At 39.3% G+C, this 12,775-nt stretch overlaps 1 protein-coding gene across 1 annotated transcript; it reads right to left on the bottom strand.

Moving 5' to 3' along the window:
- Positions 1-9,346: 9,346 nt before the first annotated feature.
- Positions 9,347-12,203, bottom strand: LOC129759218 (heat shock protein 60A). Its single transcript, XM_055756623.1, has 2 exons — positions 11,144-12,203; positions 9,347-11,079 (listed from the first exon to the last, which is right to left on the bottom strand). The coding sequence occupies exons 1-2, from the start codon at positions 12,164-12,166 to the stop codon at positions 10,378-10,380; spliced, it is 1,725 nt and encodes a 574-aa protein (XP_055612598.1). The 5' UTR covers positions 12,167-12,203; the 3' UTR covers positions 9,347-10,377.
- Between the last annotated feature and the right edge of the window lie 572 nt (positions 12,204-12,775).

Here is a 12,775-nt window from a genome sequence, read left to right as displayed (position 1 = left end):
CATGCAAAGTAGTATCAAAGTCGGCTGACATTGGCTGTCTGATACTGATAATTTGCAGCTCTGATGACTAGGTAACCGCATGAAACTGTCCAGCATGTGCTACGGCTTTTTTTTAACATGTGGTCCTGGTATTTCTTCAGATTTTTCCTTCTGAAACATTCATGATCGTCTATCAATAACGAACATTATCAACTATGATGCGAGGATAGACATTCGGGAATGATTGAAGGAGCGACGTTCAAAATGTATTACCAAGTTAGTCGATCACAGTCGATTAGCCACATGACGAATAGCAACGGTAGCCTCTGATGGAGCATGGTATATTTTCTTGTATAGTGTTGATTTTCGACATATATTCAAAGGGTACTTTTACCACGTGCGTATCACAGCAACCGGAGATATTAGTATTCTAGCTGGAAACGAATCCTGATTGCTTTTCTTGAGCGATTTTCCGAACATTGGCTATAAAAGGCTTGAATGTTCTGATTGCCCAGTTAACCATTGACGATGTAAAGATTGTGCGCGATTGGCAGAGAGCTTCCTTACGTCTAACAATCCGACAGGGTCATCCAGCCATAATATTGATCCATTCGATGGATCCTGGGAAATGCGTTCTTAGGAGTTATTGAAGCGGTTTTTCTGGGTATGCAGTGAACTCCCCATTTTTTTCTTCAATTGACCCAGTCCATTTGAGTGTTCTTTAGATAGAGCTTTTTGAAGCCTGGCAGCTTCTGGCGTGGATTGAACAGATTCACACATGTGCTTTCAACAACTCTTCAAAGCTTTTCGAATGTTTTTATTGTACTCAGTTAGGGACTTACGATAGTCATCCTAGTTTGAGTCAGCTTTTGCTTCCTTGAAAAGTCTCTTTGTTCTTTTTCTCGACTTTTCTAGTTGTGTTCCACCAAGGAACTCTACTATTTCAAACACGTTTTATCAGTGGACAGCTTGCTTCGAAAGCGTATGTAGGTATTAACTATTGGGCTTGAACCTGCTAAAAAGAATAAAGCTTTAATAGATACGAAAGTTAAAACTTTCTGAATTTGTAAATTTATCCTTTTTATGTTAGGAGTAATTTTGTTCCACATAATTGAGGAACTCAATTTGAATCAGAGTTATGGTATTCTAGAATAATATATTCTAGCTAGATATTTGATTCGGCTTGTGGCACCATCGTTAGATATAAGTTATCTATGGATTCCACAAAGAAATTTATGTATAATTCTGTATCAAGTGTAATAACAGAATTTGTAACGAAAAGTACTTTTGAAAAATTTGTAGTTTTGTAAATACATATATCTGATACTAGAGTAACGCAGCCTGAAGCATTTTTAGGTCTTTTCCTTCTTCTAATTATCGTTACGTATAATCTGAAGTTAACCCACCATGATATGAGAAACTTCTTGATTCAAATAATCTCCTTTCCAATTTAATGAATGTTTCACCAAGAACTACAGATAAACGGCATCGAAGTTGTACCGATCATAAGAATTTTAGCCCCCGTCCCAGACTTACAAGAATGGCCATCATCATCCAATGGCTCCGATCTCGAGTTCGAGGTTCGGATGGAGTTGTAGGAGTCACCATGAGAAGAGACGGAGTCAGAGACAAAGGAAAGCGAAGAAGGAGGGCGGAGGAGTTGCACCCCATACACAAAACACATACGACGGGACGGACTTCTGGAATCACTTTCACACACAGTTTTCACACATACAGCCAGAAGAGCCCCCGTCTTCTTGTGTTGAGTCGTGTGTCGTGTGTATGGCCAATAGGTTTTTTTTTGCTTCTTTTGGATTTTATGAGTTTTGCTGGGCTGGTGTCTGTGCGCTCACTTTCCTCTTTTCGTTCGCTTTTTCCTTTTCTGGGTTTCTTCTTATGTCTTGTGCAATTTGCTTGCTGCTACGACGATGAAGACTTTTCGGATGTAGGGTACCTACCCAAGTAGGGTATCCCGAAATGTTTTTTCCCAGTTGAGCCCCCGAATCAAACCCCGGAAACAGAATAGTAAATGATTATTCACCTTTAGGACTAGCCGCTCCTGTGGCCATTGGCCGAGGTCAGTTCCGTTGGGGCGGATAAATTCCAGCCTTGCTCACTGCTGCGCTACTGCTTCTGCTTCTTGCTTGCTTGCCAGTTGTCACCATCCCATCCTTGTGGGTTGTTATTTTTCTTCCAGACTTGTGCAGTGCTTTTTCGCTGTGAGAGCCAAGTGCCACAAAGCGATTGTCAAAATGTCGACAATCGCGCAAGAAAAATCACGGCCCTCTACGGTGTCGTTGTTTCATTTTCCCCTTATCGGGCTACTCCACAGAAAAACACTATCGATGGTGGTCGTCGCCTTCTTTTCACCAATCAGAAATTCCACCGGAAGCGTACATGCATCGAAAATTCCGACACTCGTAGGGCATTAATAAAACAAAAAACCAACAACGCAAACACACTAGAGATTCATAATTCCGACCCCTGACGATATTATTTTGTCCACGACGACGGACGACACAACACTCTGGGCACGATTATATGGGGTTAGCTGCTGGCTGGTGGAAATCGATTCCTTTCGCACAGGTCCAACTTTGATGGCGAATGCCCGCCCCAAAGAAATTCACACTAATCACCACTTTCCGGCGCTCGGTTCTGATCTATCATAGCGAAAAACTGTCCACCGAACGTTCACGCGCACCACTCGACTCGAGTTTACCCGTTTCCGGCCGTTCCGGATCGATTACAAGTGTTCGAAAATCCGAAATCACAATCGCACTATTCCGAAACTCTCAAAAAATCCAGTCACTCTTCATCATCAGTATGTGGTATGTTCAGGAAATGTGTCTTCGAGTTTTCTTCTATCTGGCCTCCCGTTTGTTGGCTGACTGCACAGTCTTTTTGGACTTGGTGGACTTGCTGCTAGCGGAGCTGTTGCTCTGCTCTGCTGACACGACACCGACTCGCGGGGAACCGAAGACCGAGAGATGGGACCAACACTACACAAACCGTGGCCCGAGATCAGCGCGGAACACACCAACACGAGATTGCTGCTGAGCTGAGGCGGCTCATCGCCAGTTTTGCTTTGCTTCTGGACTCGGACTCGCGGAGATTGCTCTGCCCTGATGGCTGGCTGGCTGCATGCATGCATGATTTCACGGCCAGGCCAGCAATCCACTCCTGATACGCTGCCAAAACGATTTGCTGCTGATTGTTGGGCCAACATTTGGCTGGGTGGAGCGTGATGTTGAGCACAAACTTTAAAATAATTTTGGACATGAGAATATGCTGATCTCACGGCTCACTATATGTAAACATACTTCTCGAAGTGCGATGCGATAACAGTGGGATTTTCAGATTATTTTTAATCCAACCAAATAACTTTTCATAATTGAGTCGTACTAAATATTCAGATTTCAACAACATCAAACCAGTTTTCAACCAATTTTCGAGCGAGCTCAATTGTTTATAGGAAACACTTACGGCGTGTTCGTAATAAGATTTTTTCTATCGAAGTGTTTTTTTCTATCGATGCTGGCGTTCGTAAACTAAACAAACTGTATGCAAAAGCATTGGAAGGTGATTTGACATCTACCAAACAAATCGATGCATCACCCAAACAAATCAGTTTACGAACACGCCGTTATAAAATGCGCTTCATTATCGGTTTGACCATCATTCGAAGTGATGTTCTGCATCTGGGGTGCCAATTGAATCTTATGACGCGATGATAATTCTAATCATCTCAACTTTTGGAATCCTGATTCCAATTTCACAATCACATAATCTGTGCAAAGCTGTCCCATATTTGGTTTTTCCTTTGTCAGTTGATCATTTGATTCTCTCTATCTGCGCTGTATTATTCACTTTACTGGTTGTTTACTGATGAAAACGAGTTTGAAATGATGTTTATGACATATTTAGATAAATATAACGTAAGTTTATCGTAAGAATTGAGTAGGTCTAAAATAAAATGAATAACAACGTTCCATGAATAAAACAACCTGCACCTTCATCTTTTGGAAAGTTTTTCGGTCGATTATCTTTTTAGAAAAAACTACAAATACCTACTAATTAAATTTGTTCGCTACGAAAGCTCCCAGCAGCAACGAGCGATTCCCAACATGCGACGCCGATGACCAGCAACGACGCCCGGAGCACTCACGAGAGGAGAAGAGTGCCACACAGACGCGAGAGTACGGCGCCGAGAGAAAGATTATGCGCGACGCGCCTAGCACGTTCTAGGCGTTTCCATCTGGCGCAAGCACGTGGTCCTGTGCTTGCGTGCCTGCCTATTTAAGGGCGCATTCTCAATGCGCCTTGAGTTAGTTCCATTTTATCCGCAGTGTAATTAAGTTTGTATAGAAATAGAGTAGTGAAGAAAAATAAACGTGACAAGAGACAAATTGGAATTTTATTGGTGTTCCTGCTTTTCTCGTCCAGGAGTTTGTTCTCTGCTCTATTCCACTGCTTGGATCGCCGGTAGTGATTGGCATGGCCGTAGGAACGGGGGGGGTTTTGGGGGTTAAACCCCCCCCATGAGGGTCCAAAAAAGCAAGCGAGGAATTCTACTCTACACTCAAAATTTTAAATTCATAATCAAATTATGATAATAGATCAAAGTTATTCAAAAATAAAAATCTAGATTAAAAACTAATGCCAAAACCTCAAAAACCAATCCCAAGTTCAAAATTCTGCTACTGTTTTTCAAAGTTTTCTCACTTCTTCATAGATAAACAATTCTGGGCTGTTTTATTTAAAAAACCAGGCAAAATCCGGGTATTTGATTTCAAAATTGTCGAACAAAATTCGGACAATATCCAGAAAATTTTGGTCAAAACCTAGGAATTACTCCTCAAAATCAATAAAAAATAACTTAATTAATAAAACATTTCATGATTATTTTTTTGAAATTTGCCAATCAATTTGCTTTTTAAAGTTTAATTTAAGAATGAGGATGAGAACAAACCCGGCAAAATCCGGGCTTTTCCAATGAAAACCAGGCAACGAGATTGAACCGAACTTTTTCCTTAATTTTATTTAAAATATCCGAGCGAACTCGGTTAATCGGGCAATCTGGCAACCTTATCATTGAAACTCAAGTCTGAATATTAAATTTGAAATTAAACCAATTTAGAAGGTTCTGGTTCCATATTCTCATAACCAAAATTGTATTTCTACATATTTTCGTATTTCTGATTCTGTATCAAGTTTAGGATTCATGTTTTTTTCAATTCGAATCATTAGAAATAAGGAATGAAAAGCTGCTTTGAATTCCTGGTTCAAATTCGGTTTTGCATTTCATATCAAATTTTAATCATGTTTTTTGAATATCATATGCATTTTCAATATTTTGATAATAGTTTTCCGAGTATGACAAAATTAATAATTTTGCTTTATATTGAAATTCGAAGTTCTTAAACTTTATTCTAACACAAAATTTAAACATTTAAATCTTCTAAGTGACGATCCGAAATGGAAAACTCGGTTTCAACTTTTGAAATTCCCATTTTAATTCAGATTTACAAAACAGATTAAAAATAAATAATTGAAATTTTCAACCAATATAGAATTGTTGAGGAATTCAAAAGAATATAAGCTTGTCAATTAATTACCAGATTTCAAATACTTTATCAGAATTAGTTGGACACACAGTTCAGCTGAAAATCACAAATATAAAGTAGAATTTGAGTTAATGTTCTCATTTTGTTTTATGCAAAATGTTAAAATTATATTAAAAAAAAGTCATCAAAGAAACCTGATCTTCACCCAAAAAATCTGCTCAAAACTTTATATTTTCTCAGAGTTTTGTTTAACATTATAAACATTGCTGTGTTTTTAAACCCAAATTCCAGATCAAAACCATAAATTTAGTTCAAGTTTGCATCATGAATGTTTGACCCGAAAATTTTAAATCTCTTACTGTTTTTTTTAAATTTTATTAATTTTCATCGAAAGTTAGAATCTTAGAATTTGGAAAAGAGTTTGCAAGATTGGGTTCGTTTGATCTGAGTAAAGAATAAGTTTTTTTTTTTAAGAAATTCAAGGCTACTCTAAAAAGAACTTATTCTATGCTCAAATCCAATAACTTTGATATATCAGACTCTTAAACAAATAAAAAATTTAACCATCGATGAAAGAAAATTCCTTATCTTGTTTTTTAAGGTGCATTATAAAAATTCAGCTCACTGTTTAGGCTAAGGACCACTTTTCTAAAGTTACGATTTAATGCGAAGTACTTAAAAATGAATATCCATATATGTAGTTACAAACATAACTTGTTTTAATTTTTTTTTTCGTGCGTTTTTGGGCAAAAAGTCATAGGTAAAATCTGTCACCAAAACCCCCCCCATGACTCGGTTCTTCCTACGGCCCTGGTGATTGGTGACGCAATTCCGGTTCTTGTCAGAACCAACCTCAAGAGTTTAGTCTTCTCGCGTCCAGACCAATACTATCTCGATCCAGTTTGCCGTGTCTACTGAAGAGAAGGCTCTCTTCTGACACGTGTATCCTTGTGCACTGTTCGCACTTCGCTTGCCAGTCCGGAAACCCTTAGTCCACTAGCAGATCCACCCCGTGTGAGTCACACGTTAAAAAACAAAATTAATGCTGAATCAGAAACAGCAAAGCATCTTGGCTGCGATATTTAATGAGAAAAATCTATACAATATGACTTACGCGTGTGTTCCCAGGTACGCGTATTTTGGTTCACAGATTTTATGAAAGTCCAAGCAGCAAGTAACAGCATGAAAAAAACCTAAAAAAATATGGCTTTGTAGCTGACTATCTTATATTTAAAAATGAAGGCGTTTTCTTTGTGTCGTGATTTTACGAATCTCAATTCAGAGATTCACCTAAACACGTCTGTCGCTCGCAAGAATAGATCAATGACTGACTTTGTTTTGTTTGTTTGTCAAGTGCTGCCAAAATAGCAAATGTTCTCATAGAAATTTATTTTATTTTATTCATCTACAGTGTTGCCGAATACAACTATTATTTTATTTTATTCCTTATTAAATTTGATTTATTTTCTGTATATTCTTCATCTCATCCCTACACTTTGTAACACCATCACGTCTAAACGGAAAGTGAAATTTGGTATTCGAGGGTTTTTCGGGTCAGAGATGGTTTGTATAATAGTTTCAAGAATCTCTCTTTTTATGGAAGGGGGGTCCCCATACAAAATCATATCCTTTTTGCTATCTTATATATACAAATGGAAGCGTTTTCTTTGTAACACCATCACGTATAAACGGACGGTCGGAATTTAGCGAACTTTGGTATCCGAGGGTTTTTTGGGAAAGTGATTGTTTGTGTAACAGTTTCTAGAATCTCTCTTTTTATAGAAGGGAGGCTCCCATACAAAATCAACTTAAAAGATTAAACATTGTAACATTAAATAATGTAAAACGAAGTTTACTGGGTCCGCTAGTTTTCCATGTTTTACAACGAGCAATTTAATAAGCCTCATGCGAAATTTAAAAAAAAAACAGTTTGGTGAAATTTACCCATTGGGCTAAACTTAGCTTGTAAAAATTATGGACAATGTTATTTTTGACTTTACTGTACTGTTTTATCTTGTCTAACTTTCGTAAATTTAATGAATGCTTATTTTGTCGCACACATTGTATGAATATTTGTAAAATTAACGTAAATTAGAGGAGCAATTTTAAAGCATTCTGTAAAAATAGACATATGGGACAGCTTTGCGGGTATATTTCATATAGGACAGACATGACTTGGTATTTTTTTCATATATGTTGAGAACAAAGTTATGAAAGTTTTTAGTCTAAATGGAAGAACTAACTGTATTTGAACGATTTTTGAGATAAACTGAAAAAATGACGAAAATGCATATGGGACAGTCTTGCGAATAGCGGCAGTAAACAACTTATAAATAAACAAGTTAAAATTTTCACAACTTTAACCACCTTTAACGTTCAAATTGCAAAACTTTTATTTTAACCGAATCTGTAATGATTACCCAATGTGATCTTAAAAACGGTCAACTTCTCATCTCATCTCATCCACACCTACACAACGAAACAGGCGAACGCAACTTTCTCACCCGAGAGCATGTGAGCGAGATGCTGCTTACACGCTGATTTGCATGTCTCTACACGCTAGGGTAGGAAATCTCAAAAGTGTGGAAACAATGCTTCATTTAGCATGTGCTCTTGAATGAGTCAATGAGGAAGCAGTTTTCAAATCGACTTTTGGAAATCGCTGCCCGATAGGTTCAATACGGATAAAATATGCTACCCAACCTTATCATAAAGACTTAAACAGGTTTTATAAACGTATTCAACGAATTCGCAACCTTGACCGATTACACAATAGATAAAGCTTAATCGAAGTCAAGTGGGTACTCCACTTTCTGATAATCTTCATTTTCATATTCTATTTCAGATAAGACGCCTTTAAGATTCCAATTCCTTTCAACACAGATCAGCAGACTCTTTTTGATCCTAACTAATTTTTTCAAGATAATATTTATCTTGATATAACTGCTAGCCTACAAGTCGAGTAAAAAAAACTGCTCGCAAAATTTTGCAGATACGTTCCCGAGTAAGAAAAAAATCAGATCTTCAAGAGAAAGAGCTGCTCTATCTTATCGTACAGGTTTACGAATGTTGATAACAAAATTACAATTGCTTGTCTTGCGATTCATATCTTACAACGTCGAACACTTTGTAGCTGTCCTTGTCGATGGTTACTTTACTATCTTAAAAAAGTTAGTTATCAGAGCGAATGTATCTCGGGCAATACGATAGGGGTTTGTTGAGATTTGCTGACACTAATGTGGTGGATCTTAATCATCTTAATATGTGGGCTCGTATGCGGTAGAGGGTTTATACTTAATATTGTTATTATTGATACTTATAAAAGACCCTTTAACAATTGAGGCCCTCAGGATCCGAGGGGTGCAAGTCACAAATTCATCAATTTTAGGTTAAGTATACCTACCTAACGATTCTTCATGTTTCTTTGTTCATCTGGTGCAAAACTAGAATTTTTTATAATTTTTTTGAACACTTTTTCGATTGAATTTAAATTGCTCGAACACCTTCACAACTTTGAAGCGCGTTTTCTTGAAACTATCATTTAGGCACTTGCACCCCTCTGCTCCCAAGCGCCTCAATTGTCATTTTGTTGTTACGTCGAATCCAATGCGCTGGTAGTAAATATGGTAATGATCTGATTTTGAAATGTGTATGTTGAAGGCTTAAAAAATGTTAACGTTCTTATATGCAAATATTTCGTTCCAAGAATTTTAAATTATTTATACGCAATTTTTGAAACCCTACATACCTACTTTCAAACCAAGGAATCGTCATCGGAAAATAGATTAGCGATAGTATTTTTTGTATAAAAAATCTTGTATAGTTATATTCTCTGTTGCTTTTCTTTCAGATATTGGTAATGCTTGGCAATATCTACGTGCTTATTCGGAAATTCCACAAGTTGCTCTTTGTGGCGTTTTATAGGATTTGTTGTTCACAATAACAATTTCCTGCCTCGATCACCAGTGTTGATAACCCACGCCGAAATAGAGAAAACCCTCACGTTTCAATTTCTATACTAAACATATCGGTTATCACCGCTATGTGATCGAGGAAGAGTGTTTAAGAGTACGATTCTGCGTTTATTTTGCGCCGTTCTTCAACATTTACACGAGAACGGGCGAATTCTACCGAAATCTACATTCCAAAGAAAAATACTACTTATAACGGAATAAATGGAAACAAACGTACACAAATAAATCTATACAACTACGTTTTGACTATTATGAATTCTTTCGAAGGTATAAAAGCATCGGAGCGCTGCTGCCTATTTGTTCAACGAAATGCTTCCGCTTGGTTTTTTTTACTGGTGATGGTAATGTTAAGTTTAATCAAGTAAAAATAACTGGATTAACATGAAAGTAAAGAAGGGGGAAAACTTAAAATAACGTCCTACAACTCTAGACCTTAGCCTTATTCATTCCGAGTAATTTGAAAAATTTTCGTTACCGGTTTGTTTTAATTTAAAACAAACTTTTTGTGTTATTGTATTCGCTGTTAGACGGAGCCCTCTATTCAACACAGTATAATCACAATCGCGCTAGGTTTCCTAAATTTGAATAGAGCTGTTCCGGGCGCACTGCGCCCTGATTATGAAAAAACATATCCATGGTTCTGTCAAATGCATGAGAAGATTGAAGAGCCTTTGCGTCGTTTTACTAAATGCATTCGGTTAGAATGTGTTCTTGGAGTTGTTCTGGATGAAGGTATCTGGCAAGAATGGGTCGTTTTGTTTCTTGCTAGGTTTGACAAATTCTTCCAAGTAGCTTCATCCGTAGCTCCGGTTGATGGTTATCTTAACTGATAAAGAGTCTTAAGAGTTTGGAGGTTCAGTTTACATCATTCCACCCATTCCACCCATGCCTCCCATTCCTCCCATGCCACCCATTCCTGGCATGCCACCGGCTCCTTCCGGTTTTGGTTCTTCCGTTACAACACATTCGGCAGTGGAGAGTAGCGAGGCAACTCCGGAAGCATCGGTGAGGGCAGTTCGAACGACTTTGGTGGGATCAATGATACCACGTTCGATCAGGTTAACGTATTCGCTGTTCAAGGCATCGTAACCGAAGTCTCCCTGCAAGTCCAGAACCTTGGCCACAACAACGGAGCCATCCATGCCAGCGTTTTTGGCAATCTGAGTACACGGCTGATGAAGCGCTTTACGAACAATGTCGATACCAGCCTTCTGATCGTCATTGGCTCCAGAAAGATTTTCGAGAGCCTTCAAACAACGCAACAGGGCAGTGCCGCCTCCGGGAACAATACCTTCTTCAACGGCAGCCCGAGTAGCGCACAGGGCATCGTTAACGCGATCTTTCTTCTCATTTACCTCAACTTCACTGGAACCTCCTACCTTCAGAACGGCGACACCCGACGATAGCCGAGCCAATCGCTCCTGCAGCTTTTCTTTCTCGTACTCCGAAGTGGTTTCAGCAATCTGGTCCCGGATTTGATCAACGCGGGCCTGGATGTGTTCCTGAGAACCCTTGCCCTTCAGCATCAGACAATCATCCTTGGTAATGACGATTTCTCCAATCTGTGTAAAATATAGAAAAATTAACTCAGCAGGTAAAACTAAACATGAAATCAATCAATTTTACATGGCCAAGATCCGACAGCTGCACATCTTCCAGCTTCACAAGGTTGGCATCATCTCCGAAAACGATTCCACCGGTGCTGATAGCCATATCGGCCAGGGTGCTCTTTCGGTTGTCTCCGAAACCTGGAGCTTTCACGGCAGCAACCTGCAGACCAATCTTCAGTCGGTTCACGACCAGGGTGCTCAGTGCCTCACCATCGACATCCTCGGCAATGATGACCAGTGGTTTGCGTTGGCCATTTGCCAGTTCCAGAGCGGGAATGATGGACTGAACGCTCGAGATCTTCTTCTCCGAATATAAAACCAAAGCATCCTGGAACTCAACCTTGGCACCCTTGCTCGAATTGATGAAGTACGGTGAAATGTATCCGCGATCAAACTTCATACCTTCGATCACCTCCAGCTCATCGACCAAAGTCTTGCCATCCTTGACCGTAATGACGCCATCCTTTCCGACGCGCTTCATCGCCTCGCTAATCAGATCTCCAATTGCACGGTCTCCGTTAGCCGAAATGGTGGCTACTTGGGCGATTTCTTCAGGAGAAGTTACGTTCCTTGACAGGGACTTCAAATGAGCCTTAACGGCATCGACAGCCAACATAACACCTCGTCGAATTTCCACCGGGTTCGCTCCCTTGGAAATGCGTTCGAAGCCTTCCTTGGCAATGGCCCGAGCCAAAACGGTAGCGGTAGTAGTTCCATCGCCGGCCTCCTCGTTGGTGTTATTCGCCACATCCTGCACCAGCTTGGCACCGATGTTCTGGAACTTACACTTCAGTTCGATTCCCTTGGCCACCGTGACGCCATCCTTGGTGATCTTCGGCGATCCCCAGCTCTGTTCCAGGATCACGTTCCGGCCCTTGGGGCCCATCGTGACGGCAACGGCATCGGCCAGCACGTCCACACCCTGCAACATCAGGGCCCGGACTTCGGGGCCGAAACGCACATCCTTGGCGTAGCCGCGATAACCCGCTGCCACCTGCCGGGCGGCGCTGCAACGTAGTACGGTTGGTAGTCGGAACATTCTGTGAAAGGGGGAATAGGGAGTTGTAGTAAGTTTTGAAAATGCTGTCTTACTGTTCAATGGCTCTTGACACGTCAGTGCTATTTCTGTTCGTGTTCAAAGTTAGGAGTTTTCTTCCTAAATTAAATCTCGCATTTGTAAAACGGAAACAATAAACAGTGATCATCGTAGCTTTTTATAGGAACGTTTCCGAAGTTTTTTCAGTCCATTTTTTTCTTCAAAACGTCTAGTGTTGGCTCTATTTAGCAAATCATTCACCTGTTAACTGTTTTCTAGAATTTCGTTAAACAAAAAAGATTAACAAAAACGTTTTTAACCCATAATCACCGTTTCAGGATATTTCCAGTTTTTTCTGATCAGTTCTGAACTTATAACGCTATTTTTGGGTACCTAATTTTCCTGTATGAAAATCTCAAAGCCTTATTCTAATCAAATGACTTTCAAACCATCAAAAGCTGGCATTATTTTACACGATTTTACGTCTTCATCTTGTGCAGTTGTAAAAGGGCTATTTATACTTCATTTGCTCATAAAAACTCCTGGTATCAAATTCTTTTAAATCTTACAAAAACTTGATTTGTTATTAGGAATAGACAAAAATTTTTAAGT

Source organism: Uranotaenia lowii, unplaced genomic scaffold (assembly GCF_029784155.1).
Source record: "Uranotaenia lowii strain MFRU-FL unplaced genomic scaffold, ASM2978415v1 HiC_scaffold_121, whole genome shotgun sequence".
Lineage (NCBI taxonomy): Eukaryota > Metazoa > Arthropoda > Insecta > Diptera > Culicidae > Uranotaenia > Uranotaenia lowii.
The sequence above is the reverse complement of the archived record's forward strand: the minus strand, read 5'-3'. Positions and strand labels throughout refer to the sequence as shown.